At 39.8% G+C, this 16,248-nt stretch overlaps 1 protein-coding gene and 1 long non-coding RNA gene across 2 annotated transcripts in view; both read right to left on the bottom strand.

The window, feature by feature from the left end:
* Positions 1–16,248, bottom strand: part of LOC134668017 (uncharacterized) — a 153,373-nt gene that overhangs the window by 11,835 nt on the left and 125,290 nt on the right. The window lies entirely within an intron of this gene.
* LOC134668013 (uncharacterized) overlaps positions 1–16,248 on the bottom strand; it is a 127,297-nt gene that overhangs the window by 11,835 nt on the left and 99,214 nt on the right. Inside the window, exons 6-8 of the mRNA XM_063525454.1 lie at positions 14,896–15,035; positions 13,136–13,272; positions 7,547–7,732 (exon numbers count right to left, since the gene is read on the bottom strand). Of these exons, the coding sequence (XP_063381524.1) occupies positions 7,547–7,732; positions 13,136–13,272; positions 14,896–15,035 (463 nt within the window). The remainder of the gene's footprint in view (positions 1–7,546; positions 7,733–13,135; positions 13,273–14,895; positions 15,036–16,248) is intronic.

Raw genomic sequence — 16,248 nt, 5'->3', positions numbered from 1 at the left:
AATATCAAAAAAAACAAAACGGTCCGACACAGATATTGACAATATTAATCTGTGTTGAATAAAACATTGCTCTAGCTTCAAAAACCACGGAGGAAAACGAGGAGTACGTTTGTATGGAGAAATGACCACTCCTGTTGGCTCTTAAGCTAATCTCGTGTACAGCTCACGGAGCCACTAGTAATCGCTTACCTAGAGTTAGACCAAGAAAAGTCTGCAGCGATTTTGATAGCATACGCAGTGTAAGACAGGGTGTTTAATTTTTTCGAATTTTCGATTTTCATCTGACTTTGCTCGAATTCTTGTTCTAACTGATAATAAAAATTTATACGTTAAAAAATATTAAAACCGGTCAACATTTAGAAGTTGCACAACAACAACAAAGATTTTTCAAATAACCCACGACTCTACAGCGGAGGGTAGAGAATGGTTTAAGCGGCTACCATCAAGGCGGAGAGTAAGGTGATACCGTAAAACGGGGTGAGTAGGTTTCGCGGGGAAAGTTTGGTTATGAATGGGGAGAGAAGGTTTGAGAGGGGGTTGAGAAGGGATTTTAAGGCTACTGCTACAAAAATAATGTATTCCAATTTAAAATGAGGCTATAGTAATACGCATAATAAAAAAAAATCGATCCAACAATCTTCCAAAATCACCTTTGTATGAAAAACCCTCTCACCCCAAATACGAGGCACTACGGGGTGAGGTGGGTTTTCCTCTTTATCATCAAAGTTATGAAATGGAACTACCCAAAATAAAATACAAAGTCCGAACCACTTATTATATACCTACTCCATTCAGTTTTCACATGTAAAAATAAAATTTTATCGAGGTTTGAAAGTCACATTTCACCCAACTCACCCCATTTTACGGTACCGAACCGAATTAAAATTAGTAGTAGGTAAACTTGGATTTTGGTTACTCGATAAATGTTCTAGTTAAGAATTTTCAGTTTTTCCACCTGTTTCCAAAGGAAGAGTGCTTTTATCGTGTTTCATACACAAAATTTAGTTTTTTCTTTCGATTTTAGTATCAGTTCATTATTTGTGACGTACCTTATGGCGGATGGCGCTTACGCAATTATTAACGCCAATATTATTGCGGCGCTATGCGACGTAAGCCGGAAGCGTAAGGTACCTTTTGCCGTGGAACGTCACATATTTTGTCATTTTAGAACATAGTTCATTTTCACGCAATGTATGCAACCACCGATGTTCTCACTCTTGCAACCTCTAAACGTTATTCAATTCTTTTGAACATTTAAATAGATGGTTTTTAGGGTAGGGAGACTCCATTGGTGAGCGAAGTCAGGAAAAATATTAAACTTTTTTTCTCCATACAAAAGTGAAACACCCTGTGTTATTTAAACGTTATAATTTCCTAGAAGTGTGACGTTTAAAATAATACTTACACTGCGTGTGCTATAATAATCGTTACAGACTTTTCTTAGTCTAACTCTACTCGTACTAAAAGCAACCATTACGTGAGACTTCAATTACCCTCCAGAAAACAAACCCGAATAGCTCTCACAATTATTTACCTATCTTATGTTATCTTATTTTTCCAAGGTACTCTCACGTAGCGCACTTAAAGGGACGGACCCAGAAGTTTCTATCGCTTTTGGCACTTTACGAAAAGTGGCCATGGAAGTTTAGTTCTACAAAGATCTTTATCAATTTGCATCCATACATGGAATCCATACCCATATTGAGACATACTGCCGTATTCGAACTTCAAGATATTCACAAGAGACGACACGTACTAGATCCATTCTAGATACGTTATAGTTTAGATATCAACTAGTTCTCTTTTGCAGCGCAATTCGGGCAACCCATGTCACTTTTACGTTAGATAGAGTAAGATATCTATTAGATGTGAATTGGATCTCTAAGTCATCGTATCTTGGTGATGTCTAAAATATATCTAAAAGATATCTATTTCAAAATCCGAATCGGGCCCATATTTTATTACTACACGACTGCCCAAAAAAGGAGTGTAGTGTTTTCAGGGTTCATGTTGAACTGAGTTTCTTACCATCATAATTTTACGAGTATTTATAAGCTACGTATAAATATCTACAGATGAAAAGCGTCCCTTATATTTGCTAATTTTTTGACAAAGTAATTTAAATATTCTAAAGCGTAAACACACTGGCAAACACTGAATTCCATTTACCATCATTTATATAAATTGCTTATTTCTGGATTCATCATCAGCCTTTCAGTCTATTGCAGACTATACACTATACAAACAGTGCCAGGCAGGGCGACAACGTTTTTCATGGCTGTATAAGCCAATATGGGAGCGGCAACCACGACTGCATAACAGGCAGGTATAGTGTGCCCGTAGCGAACAGATGTCGCACTGAAAACGCTAGATGAATTTCTAGATTATCATGATAATACAATACTCTCAGTTTCAAAGAAGCTCGTTAAGGGTACTGAAGATCGAGCGGCTCCCAAGGAGAAGCTCCCTGTTGCCAGTGTGGATGAGGAGGATTTCACACTGGTATCGAGAAAGAAGAAGGCGCGCACGGCGCCTTGTAAGACTCAGTGTGGTACCGCCGAACCGGCTAATTCTGGCTTGCGGATTGCTACACCGAGTAAGGCGCTGTACGTATCGCGCCTGCATTATACCGCCACGGCTGCTGAAGTGGTGGAATATGTACACCAGAAGACCGGCTACACGCTGAGGGTGTTCCAGCTTCGATCGCGCCACTACGTGCACTTCAACTCTTTTGTGGTGCGCGTGCCGCGACCGCTGCAGGAGACCATCGAGTGCGCCGACTTCTGGCCGAAAGGTGTCGTGTTTCGGAGGTTCCAGGGCAAACTGCCGAATCCGACACAAGAGCAGCCGATGCAACGGAGCCACGCCGTTTTATCGTCTAAATAGTGTTTAGTTTTAAGTTTATAAAATACATATGTATGTTAGTCTGTAAGGTATTTGTAATATGGGCCTTGTTGCCTGAATTAAATTTCTAAATAAATAAATAAACTACACTTAAGATCATGCTCAGAAAGATATTATTACATAATTCTATAATAACTTCCCCGGGTCACTTTTCTAACTATCTGTAACAAGCTCTACATCCATAAAGGGGATATTAGTGAACAGAACAGGAGACATTCGAATTTAAAAACCTGATTTTGGTCTGATATTGATTTCCCGGTTTTACTTTTAGCGCCACTTGCACCATCCCACTGGGTTATTCCCACTAGTTACCACCAAGTTCTTACCAGTGGTAACTACTGGGAATTTTTTTCCCACCTTTTACTAGTGGTAACTATTGGAAAAAAATTCCCACTAGTTACCACCAAAATATTGTTAGAATTCAATACTAATAAAAACAGTATAAATAGTATAGTATAAATGTAATAATGATGTGTCATGTGTCAGTTAGTGATTCAGAAAACTGCTTTAAATGTGATCAAAAATATTAAAACAGTTTTACCGGTATAAGTGTAAAAACTAAAATAGAAGACTCTCATTGTAGTTAAGTAGTTACCAGTTACCAGTAAAAATTTCCAGTAGTTACCGCCAAGGCGAGTTGGTGTTGCGAATGGAGTTGGTGAGTGGAAATATTTTTTCCCAGTAGTTACCAGTGGTAAAAGATGGGAAAAAAATTCCCAGTAGTTACCACTGGTAAGAACTTGGTGGTAACGAGTGGGAATAACCCATCCCACTAACCTGCGGTTAACCGGTTAAACCGTTAACCCAGTGTCAAATTATACTGGTAACCATGGTAACTCCAGGCTTAACTGGTTAACCCCGGGTTAGTGAATGGTGCAAGTGGCCCTTAGTGCAACTCGCTCGCACTTATCGATATAATAATAACTATGTGTTTTTACAGCCCGTAGCTATATTCTACGAGATTAGGGTCCGTACCGTACCCAAAGGGTACCCTACGGGACCCTATTACATACTAAGACACCATTGTCCGTCTGTCTGTCTGTCTGTCACCAGGCTGTATATCATGAACCATGATAGCTAGACAGTTAAAAATTTCTCAGATGATGTATTTCTGTTGTCGCTATAACAACAAATACTAAAACGTACGGAACCCTCGGTGGGCGAGTCTGACCTGATTTTTTTATCTCAATTTCGAGGTTTAAAAGATATTGGTGCGAGCAAGATGCACGATGTCAAATCATTATCAAATTTATAAACATCAAATACCTCTTCAGGAAAGCCCAAGTTGGAAGTGCTGAACTTTTAATGATTCCCGCCCTCATTGAGTTTGTATCGACACACTAACTCATAGAGGGCGCGTTTGGACTGGCTAGTAGTCAAGTTTGAGAGCTAGTGAACCAGCCAAGTGACTTAATGAGTTAGTTACTAGTCGAGGCAAGTTTAAACGCGCCAGTGAGCATTGGCTCTCAAGCTGAATGGGAGATATTTGCTGAAATTGTGCTTGTTTATTTATTTTATTTTTATTTATTATATTTAGCTGTATACAGTTATCAGACATGTTAACTTATATGTGTACACACATCTTGGGTCGACCAACTGGGCGCCGTCCTGTTGGTCGTCCTAAATACCGTTGGGCAGATAGAGTGGAGGCAGATCTCCGTGAGCTCGGCGTCGGCGAAAGCTGGCGGGATACCGCTCTGGACCGATCAAAGTGGTGTACTCTTATGTTGGAGCCCAAGACTCATTTTAGGTCATCGTGCCAACCAAGCCAGTAGTAAGTAAGTATACACACATATATTGCGATGTATAGTCAGCAATCAATAACCACATTCATTAGAGCCTTAAGCCTAATCCCAATAGTTAGGACTATTAACTTTTCACGGCACGCACACTGCGAGATGTCTGACTTGTTAATGCGAAATTCCAGCAACAGGCAGCATTTCGTCACTTACCTAATTGACGTTGATGCTGCTCGACTTGAATTATCTTTTATCAAGTCGACGGTTTCAGACCTTTTTGTCTCGCAGTGTGCATTAACTTACTTGTGAAACTATTAATTAAGCAAAGACTAAGCCACGTGAACGCAGCACCTATCAGGGTGCAGCCATGCTAATGGCTCCGTCAAATGGGAAACAATCTCAGCTAACTCAGTCAGCGTTGCCCCCGGCTAGGGCACACGTGCAAGGCACATACTTAAAGAACACACGGCAAAAGAGAACGGCGGGATAAAATGACAGATAATATGTCAGATGTTGTGTCATCTGTCAAACGAGAAACAATCACGGGTAACTTAGTCAGATCCTGCTGAGATTAGATTATTTTGTGGCACTTTCTCTGTCCTGTTTTTCTGTTTTGTAATTTTTTTCTGTGTTTACGACTCTTACGAGTAAATATTTCTATTTTCAAAGCATAAGCAATGGTATTTATGAGTCAGGCGGTTAATGGTAATTATCGTCTGTTACTTGCACCATCGGCATTCACCCGAAAGCTATTATGTTAACGAATTGACAATCGCCTGTAGGAGATTCATTATCGACATACGTCGGACTATAGGGGGCAGTTTGAGGGCAAGGTAAGGTTAACAAAAAAATCTTAACTTACGAGTATCATAATGTACCTAGTATTTGTAACATAGCCGTGTTCATAGAACTTGACATGCCCAGTTAACTCATTTGTTTTGTTCCTTTCTCACAGCTGCAATAGGCATGTTGACAAGTTTTTAGAACTGTATTCATTTTATAGATAGACACGTAATTATTACAAAAAAATATATTTAAAATTTTTATTCATTAATTTTAAATACTAAATAGAGCTTAATTAGTTTAGTGTTTAAAGTTTGAGCCTAAACGCTCTAAGCTGTCACGTGACGTCACGAACAGATAAATAAACAAACTGCTGCCAAAATGTCAGTCCTAGCGTAGAACAAAAGCTGTAGTATTTAATTTATCTCTCTTTCTAAAAGATCAGTATTACGTAAATATATAAGCTAAAATAATGAATAACAAGTTTTACATGTCTTATGCAGTGCCTATCTGTAAAAGAACAACAATCAAGACCCTAGAGTATAAAAAAATATATTTGTTACATGATACTTACGTTGCAGTTACGAATTTTGACTTGAATGATATTGTTACTTGCGAACTATATGTATACATATTACGTTCAGCGATGATAAAACCATTTCAAAAATGAATCACAATAACTAATTTCACACAAAAATACTTACAGTTACAATTTAAGATGAATTATTATGTTACAACTAAAATTGTGAGTGCAAATATAGTGGCGCAGATATAACTTTTTAATTTATTTATTTTTTGTTTCCGACAGCCAACATGGCAATGATAGTTCCATTCAGCCAAATTATTAAAAAGATTTTGGTGAAATATCGTATTATATAACATTTTATTTATTTAATAACTAATAAATATATATTTTATATCATGTCATAATATTTTTTGTACGTAATAAATGTCTATTGTCGAAATAAAAAATACATACACTGTTTGAACATCCAAACTCTTTGGCGGTGTCCTATGGATTACGGTCAGGTTTGACGACTAGTCTGTGGTGTTTCTCATGTCATGACGTCACGCGCTCCGATTGGCGTTTGCAGTCACGTGATACTGGGCATTATTTTAAATACTTTTGACTATTTTTAATTAATTAATTATTTAACACTTACACAATATGATTTTCAGCATTCTAATATTCCCTGCTATGGTAAAAACATAACATGTTATATATTTGCGATTCATGTCAACATGCCTATTGTCTGAGTGACGGATAAAGCCAAACGAACTTTTTCGCCATTTTGACTTATGTGTAGTTCAAGTACGTTTACAAATAACGCAGTTAGTTGCTATGATATTTGGAATTTCACATTATAAATACTAGGTACCAAATACTAAGTACAAATACTCGAAAGTGAATTGATTGATTTGCGAACCTTACCTATCATTCTGACATGCCACGAAAATGCCCGCTGGAGTCCGACGTATGATTATCGAATATTTTCGCCGGACCGACGTCGATGGCGGTATCGATTACACGAAATCATTGACGAAACACTTTCAGGCCAATTGTAAAACAATTACTTACAAAGAGAGCGACATAATGTCGATATCTATATGTACTAATTTAGTATCTCGTCACTTTTCGTTGTTATATTATATGGGCAGGCCTTAGCAGATCCAGCCAGCAAGCAACCTTGCACTAGGAGCTAATGCCGCACACACCACTGAAGCTACCATGGAAGTTTCTAGCTAGGATCGTTTAAGGTTACAAAATCTTCATCCAAATCTGACAAATGCGCTAAAAACTCATCACTAAGACTCCATCCGTGAACGCAAGGCTCGCAAAAAGAGGGCAAAGTGTGTAAGAGGGGGATAAAAGTGTTACCTGTAATAGCCAGAAAGATCGCCCAGGGCAGGCCTTAGCAGATCCAGCCAGCAATCTTGCACTAGGAGCAAGATGCAGCACACAGCCACACTGACATTGAGGACCGACTTTAGAGAGCATGGAATTCTCCAGTTAAGATCGTTTAAAGTTTATCTAGGTATCTGACAAATGCGCTTAGAATTCATCACTAAGACTCCATCCGTGAACGCAAAGCTCGCAAAACAGTGGATAAAAGTGTTACCTGTAATAGCCAGAAAGATCGCCCAGGGCAGGCCTTAGCAGACCCGGCCAGCAATCTTGCACTAGGAGCGAGATGCAACACACAGCCACAGCGACATTGAGGACCGACTTCAGAGACAACCATGGAGGAGTCACCGGCCCAGGGTCTGGTGGCGCATTCGCAGGCTGCCAGCTCCACGGCTTGACCCTGGGGAGAAATGCATTAATATGAATCATCATCATCATCTCAGCCTATATACGTCCCACTGCTGGGCACAGGCCTCCTCTCGAGCGCGAGAGGGCTTGGGCTATAGTCCCCACGCTAGCCCAATGCGGATTGGGGACTTCACATACACCTTTGAATTTCTTCGCAGATGTATGCAGGTTTCCTCACGATGTTTTCCTTCACCGAAAAGCGACTGGTAAATATCAAATGATATTTCGTACATAAGTTCCGAAAAACTCATTGGTACGAGCCGGGGTTTGAACCCGCGACCTCCGGATTGCAAGTCGCACGCTCTTACCGCTAGGCCACCAGCGCTCCATTAATATGAATACCATTGACCTATTATTATCTACTTCATATAGACAAAGATATATTATATATAACTCCGTATGTATTAATATACGTACGTCACTGACACAGTCAGAAAAGTCTTCGCTCCTTATTCTGCTCTAACGACCTTCTATAAGTGGAGTATGTGTACAAATGCAAGAGTTAGAAGCAGTGAAAAAGTATGAAGACGGTCTTGCCTGATAGACGATCTTCCCTACATCGATTTTAAGTGTTGCTCAGATTACGGCTCATAGGAGCCTGGGGTCTGCTTGGCAACTAATCCCGGGAATTGGTGTAATTAATTCTAGCTTACTCTGAATAATGATCACTTTAAATCAGTACACTTATTATCAAAGTCGTTTAGGTCAAGGCATTAACTATTTACAAGGGCATTTGATCAACTTGTAAGTGCAACTAATACAAAGTCAAGAAAATGCTCAGCATATTTACTTAGAACCTAGTCACTCTGAAAGGAAAACTTTTATTACAGCGCTTAAGATACTTGACGTTTAAAGTTTATTATGACAAAGCCCTAAAGTGCTTCATGGCACTTCACACCAGATGCCAGCACTTTCTCGAGCTTCAAACTTGTGATAGCCTATAAAAACTACTTGCAGAATGGAATTTCACTTTGAAACGATTTCGTTGGCATTGCATACTACATCATACATACTACGGATGTAGTGCATAATTATTTTCCATAGTATTTTGTCTTGTCCTGCTATTTCTGTCAGTCTCGGTACAAAAAGTACTGCGGTTATTGAAGTAGCATGACAAACACGAACGTTTCCGAAAAATACGATGGAATAGAATTATGCACTATACATCTGTACTAGTTTTCGTTGCTAAAATGGGGCTAGCAACTGTCAAAGGTTTAGATGGCACTATCATAGCTTGCCCCTTTTTCTATGAAATTTGGCTTAAAGGACTGGCGTCCAGGACATAAAATTTCATTAATTAAACAAAAATTTGACACAATTCTAGGGATTGACAGGGCAAGCTATGCTGGTGCCATCTGCTAAATACTTCGATCGGCCAACTCCATTGAAATAATAAGTTTTTGACAAAAAATTCATTTTTGGTTCAAGCTTTTGTCGCTGACTGTACTTTGCTTTCCACAGGAAAGTAATATTCATCGAGACAATTCTAATAATCCCAAACACAAGTAGGTTACGTTGTTTCATCACAGAGTTCCTAGTTCCTACGGCCACCTCCTGTCTCCATCATCAGATCAGCTCCATGGTACCATAATATTGCATTGTCATCCGATTTATACATGTATGCAAAATTTCAGCTCAATCGGAAACCGGGAAGTGGATCAAATTTAACTTGCAAGATTTGATTACAGACAGACAACGGTCAGGTGAAACTAAATAAAAGCTTGTAAAAAGAAAATAGAGTAACTAAACTTTTTTCATACAAAAAGCTTTTTTCATACTTGCTTTATTTTCTTTTTTAGCAACAACAACAATACCAGAAAAGATTTCGTTTTAAAATTAAAGGGGGTGCTATCAATGATGATGACGCATTTGTGAAAGATTTTGATATTAATAAATAATAAATTAAACCTTCAAATTGTTGTAGCAAAATTTATTAAAAGCATATTCATGTAAATATTACTGTTACAAAAACACATTTCATATCGCTTTACACACTCTTATCAAAAATTACTCATTCTTCCTTTTGTTCCGCCTTTGTTTCCTCTCCATCTCCATCAACCGTCTTGGCTTCCGATTCCTCCCCTTCTCCCTTTTCCCATTTCACATGGTCTCCTTCCCCTTCTCCCTCTACCCGCTCTCCTTCCCCTTCTCCCTCTACCCCCTCTCCTCCCACCCCTTCTCCTTCGATATGCTCTGGCTCCACGTCTTCCTGAATCACGACTGTCTTCGACTTCAACACTTGAGATTTCGAGTAAGCCAGATCTCTCATAATAGACTTCTGTATCTCTAGTTTACTCTGCTCTAACAATTTCTCCATATCAGTACCTTCTTCTACAGATTCTTCTGCGGTCTCACTAGACTCGCTCGATTTAATTGAAGTCGCGAAGGACATAGCACTTGCCTTAGCTGGAAGGTCAATTTCAGAAGAGAACGGTATAATTTGCATGCTTGGCACAGTCTTGACACTTCCCAAAGTCGAGGAGGAAATTGAAGATGACACTGACGCGCGTTTGGCAGATCCGCGTGAAGTTTTAGATGCCGTACTAGGTATAGATGTTACTGATTTCTTTGCTGCTCGTTTTGGTACGAAACCGAGGTCTCCCTCTTCGTATACTTTTCCGAGAGATGCTAGCGAGTCCATAGATTCAGCCCGCAATGCGTCTCGATATTGACTCACGATCTCTAGAAGGCGCGACAGCAATACTTGCCGGTCCATAATCTCTCTAGTGGTGTCTGTCACAGCCCATTGGTCTAATTTGAGAGCCGCTTGTATAGCTATTGCCGCTTCCCTCAAAATATTCTTCATCTTTTTCGATTCTCTGGCGATCTTTGACGCTTCTACGAGAGATTTATTTTGTTCATTTAATTTTCCATGTAAGTTTTGTTCTAAAATTCTAACTTGCAATGATAAGCTCTCATTTTCTTTCGTCAATTGTTGTATTTTTGTCTGCAATGCATTCAAATCGAAGTTACGTTTCTCCATTAGCGCCTTGTCTTTCTGCATAGTTTGGAATGCGGTTGTAAGTTGATCGATTACTTTCAGTTGTACGACACTTTTGTTAATAGCTTTGTCTCGCTCTTCCTCAGCAAGCTCCATAGCAATGCGAGCAGCTTGCTCACTTTTCTTGTAGTTTTCATTCTGCTCAGCAAGTTTATTTTGAGTTGCCAATATATTGTCCAATTCATTATTAATAGCTATATTTTCTCTGATGACTCTGTGCGTAGACGCTGCGATCCTCAGCTCTGTAGCATCTTGAAAATCTTGCGCTAGTTGTAACAGTCGCCCTTCCATTTCTTTCTTCAACTTATCTTTCCCAACTACGAACTTCTTTTCAGCCTCATATATTATCCTCTTGTACTTCATCTCCTGGTCTTTGAAATCCTGTTCTTGTTTCTCATACTTTCTCATCAAATCGTCTCTTATAGCTCTGAATTCCTCCAGCGTATTAAGTTTACCAGCCAAAAGCTTATTTTCTGACGTCAGCTGATCTTTCATAATAGTGAAGTTCCTCTCCAGTTCCGTGACAGTCTCCTTAAACTGCGCTGTTTCGATTTCTCTGGTTTCCTCTAAGCCCTTGACTTTTTCTTTAAGCTCAACATTTTCTTCAGTCTTATTGTTCAGACATTTTTTCAAGAATGCTATGATATCGGCTCTGTCTTCATCCAATTTGTCGTAAGCTTTCTGCAGCTCCTCATTCCGAAGTTCATACTCATCGACGGCTGTTCGGAGCCTTGCGATTTTTCTATTAGCGTCAGTTACCTGTTGTTCTAAAAATACCCTCTCAACTTCAGTAAATGCACCTGGCTTTACTACCTCGCCCTTCCCTTTATCTTTTTTCGGTGCCATAATTCACTTTTGTAATGCAAAAAGTACAAACAATATTCTGTTTGTTGTGACAGCGGTAGATATTGACAAAACTGCTAGACGGTTGCTAGGTTACGATACATATGGGTGTATTCGCTTTATCTATTTGCTTAGTGACAACCTCGTTGGAAGGTCGTTAATGATAAGTTTAAAAACGACGTATGTCATGAAGGAATGAAGTTTGGTATAAACTTAGTTTATTATAACTTGATTATAACGTAAGATAAACAGGAATTTGAATGCTTAGAACAATGTATACTGTATAACTTTTCCATGTTTACTTATCGGCATACTATGCGAAATGTATTTACCGAGATGGATTGAAATAGCGTGTGTTTGTCAAACAGTTATAGTTTACCTAGGTACTTAGGTATGTACTTAAGTATAAATAGGACATTTCGGCTTTCTAAATTATACATTTTGAAGTTATATTTTAGGTTGCGGATAAAACATCTTACTAGTGAATATGTATACATTTGACTGAAAGGCCATATTATCATATTATCAAAGGTCATATAATAATAGACATACAATTAGTTAAATGGATTATAAATATTTTTGAAATACACTTGAAGAAAAATCATAATAGACTGATTATATACGTAAGATAGTATTAGGTACAACTTATACTGCAAAGGTAATAGTAAACTGATGTAACCAGGAATTTTTATGTCAAAACTGCTAGCTGCTGCTGTGTGTTATTCACCTCGACTGCCCACCAAAAGGGTAACAATTTCAAGTTAACCTTGCCCCTGTTTCACTGTATTCATCAAAAGTTTTCAGAGTTTTCTTTCTAAATCTGTAATTTTTACTTACTTCATAATACATAGCGCCACAGGCTGGTGGTGGTGAGTCGCAACGCGCTGGTGAAAGTCACACTCCAGCCGACTCAGGTTATCCCTCTCTAACCCATGGCATATGAAGCGTTCTCTCTCACCTCGCAATACTTGGCGCCATAAGCTGGTGGTGGTGAGTCGCAGAAGAGCGGCTGCGAGTGAGTATGGAGCGAGCAGCGCGCTGGTGAAGGGCACACTACAGCCGACTCAGGCTATCCCTCTCTAACGCATGGCCTATGAAGCGTTCTCTCTCACCTCGCAGTACTTGGCGCCGTAGGCTGGTGGTGGTGAGTCGCAGAAGCGGTGGCGGCTGCGAGTACGAGTGGAGCAACGCGCTGGTAAAGGGCACACTCCAGCCGACTCAGGTTATCCCTCTCTAACGCATGATGTATGAAGCGTTCTCTCTCACCTCGCAATACTTGGCTGGTGGTGGTGAATCGCAGAAGGTGGAGCAACTGGTGGAGCGCTGGTGAAGGGCACACTCCAGCCGACTCAGGCTATCCCTCTCTAACGCATGGCCTATAAAGCGTTCTCTCTCACCTCGCAATACTTAGCGCCATAGGCTGGTGGTGGTGAGTCGCAGAAGCGGTGGCGGCTGCGAGTACGAGTGGAGCAACGCGCTGGTGAAGGGCACACTCCAGCCGACTCAGGCTATCCCTCTCTAACGCATGGCCTATGAAGCGTTCTCTCTCACCTCGCAGTACTTGGCGCCGTAGGCTGGTGGTGGTGAGTCGCAGAAGCGGTGGCGGCTTCGAGTACGAGTGGAGCAACGCGCTGGTGAAGGACACGCTGACCACGCTGACCAGGCGCCCCAACCGCCAGCGCCGCCATCTACAGAAAAAATATGGTAACTATCACTACATCCTTATAAAACAAAGTACCCCGGCGCGTCTGTCTGTTCGTATAAACTCAAAAACTACTGAACGGATTTTCATGCGGTTTTCACCTATCAATAGAGTGATTCTTGAGGGAGGTTTAGATTTATAATTTGTTAACCCATGCGAAGCCGGGGCGGGTCGCTAGTGGATATAACAGTAAGTACAGGTAGCAATAGGAACCACCAAAAAAAGTCTGTTTCGTCACTGTAAATATACAAGTACGCGAAATAAATAAAGCATTATTAATTAGCTTATAATGTTTTGTAGCATTGCCTGTAAATATTTTTCAATGTGGTGTTAAATAAAAAATTTCTATGTCTATGTCTAAATAAGTTTATATAACTTCATAAGATGGGTAGATGCCGTCTATGCAAATTAACACTTTGATGACTATGATGTCATTGTCATGTTATTAAAGAGTTGTGTTGTCATGTTATTTTGATAGCCCACGCAGTGCAAGTGTTATTTTACGTCATAATTCCATAGAAGTTTGACGTTTAAAATGACGCATTGCGTGGGCTACCTCTCAAAATCGCTGCAGACTTTTCTTGGTCTAACTCTGTTTTCCTTTTAGCGTTTACATCCTAAAAGTAATATTATATACAAATAATAGGCACAGTCAGTACAATCGATGAAACTCAGAGCAAAAACTAATAGTAATTCAATTTTCAAACCGCCAACACCCTTTAGCCCACCCTGTATAATTATTACTCTCCGACCTCTTCGTCCTCTCCGAAATTAATTATGTCGAGAGAAAGATATGTATTGTTTTATTATTTATAGTTTGTCGAAGAGATATTGTTTTCTCGTAAAAGGTCAATTATTGAAACACTAACAGGCTTTTAATTGTAACTGACTTAAAATAAGTCTGTCTGCAGAATATTTTCTAAGAAATTGCTAATAGATATGGTAAGGTACCAACCTGATAGACTAGAGGTAGAGTGGGTAGACACTCCATCCTAAGAGAGACAGAACTGAGAGACATACACGAAACAGTACTCTGGACACCTCTTGCTGAACAGACATCAAACTGTTATATAGTATGAATAATCTCAGGTGAATTTTTCGGGCTCGGACCCTAATCTGTTAAACAAAAGATATAATATTGTTTCCTTTATGCAGTGGTTACAATGCTTACTGCTAATAGCCCTGACGTAAGTAACGGGAACAAACCCATTTAAAAAGAAAACTTACCATTCTCATTATATGGTTCAAATTCTTGAATCAGCCCATTCGGAGATAACACGTTTTTGTTATCTCAAAAAACAAGACCACCCTAATTGTTCTCTGAACAAGCTGTCATATGAATTTGAACCTTAATACTATCACGATAGTTGCTTTTTAAACGACATGGTTGCTTTCGCACGAGCTGTAGACCGCTCTTAAAAGAAACAAAGGCTTTTGTTTAACGGATTAGCACCCGAACTCGAAAAAATCATCTGAGATAATTCATACTATACCTGTTAATGGTTGGGAAACAGTCCATCTTGACTACCACAGCGCCTGCCACAGCCTAACTAGCCTACGAGACCTACACGAACATCCTTTCAATGAACAGATAATCAAACTGTTGTACCTGACAATGGTAAGGTGGGTAGACAGTCCATCCTGACATCAGCCACAGCGCCTGTCACAGCTTGCGAGACATACACGAAGCAGTACTCTGGATACCTCTCGCTGAACAGACGGCAGTCAAACGAGACTGTGTGCTGGCCCCTGTTGGAAATAATGATACAATTCATAAACACAAAACGTTATGTGGGCTACTAAAATTGTACATAAACCTATAAAGGTATCATTCGGATTCAGCATTAAAGCAGCAGTATTGCAGCGCGACCTGCCGAAAATGTCAGAAATCCGGGCTGCTATATCGACTTTCATTTAAAATTTGTTATGGTTATGGCTGCAAAGTATGAGAAATCAATACATTTGTAGCATTTAAAACGAAAACTACTTGGAATACTAAACGTGTTCATCGGTAGGTCATTATCAGGCAATATGCTCGATTACTTTGTTTTAAATGCAACTCTATTCCTTCAGCATAAAGTCTAACTTCAGAAACGCTTAATTGATAAGGATTTCCCGAATATGAATTTTGGAATCATTCGCACATTGCCTCACTAACGCAAGGTCTTATCCACCTAGATTCCTTCATTGCAAATGCAATTATATTCCAATGATATATGGTTCAAATTCAGAGGGAATGTGAAGGTTTCGAAGTTGTTTTGGATGTGAGTTTCAAAGTTATATTAACGGTGCATTTCTGCGGTGAAATTAGCCGGCATCACGACCACCAATTAGTCTCCTAATGCGGACTCCCGAATATGGCGAATGAGTCGAGTGGTGAAACTGCGGAAATTTATGGTCATCATCATCGTCATCATTTCAGCCTATATACGTCCCACTGCTGAGCACAGACCTCCTCTCATGCGCGAGAGGGCTTGGGCTATAGTCCCCACGCTAGCCCAATGCGGATTGGGGACTTCACATACACCTTTGAATTTCTTCGCAGATGTATGCAGGTTTCCTCACGATGTTTTCCTTCACCGAAAAGCTAGTGGTAAATATCAAATGATATTTCGTACATAAGTTCCGAAAAACTCATTGGTACGAGCCGGGATTTGAACCCGCGACCTCCGGATTGAAAGTCGGGCGTCATATCCACTCGGCCACCACTGCTTATGGTAATTATATGTAAATGGTATATTTATGAATGGTCAGGAGTAAGTAGTTCATGAGAGCTGGCTATGAAGCTATCGTTAAATTTTAAACAATTCTTGACACTTTTCATTTTCAAATTATACGGATAATAGTTTTGTCCTTATAATTTGATAGCATGACTGTTTAGCCGCCGCCGTGCACGTTGAATAAATCAACACAAACTGCTCCGAGCAGTTCGCTTGTGAGCCAAGTGGTTCTGTGGTGGTCT

This window comes from Cydia fagiglandana, chromosome 10 (genome assembly GCF_963556715.1).
Source record: "Cydia fagiglandana chromosome 10, ilCydFagi1.1, whole genome shotgun sequence".
In the NCBI taxonomy this organism is placed as follows: Eukaryota; Metazoa; Arthropoda; class Insecta; order Lepidoptera; family Tortricidae; genus Cydia; species Cydia fagiglandana.
This window is presented reverse-complemented; position numbering and strand designations above follow the sequence as displayed.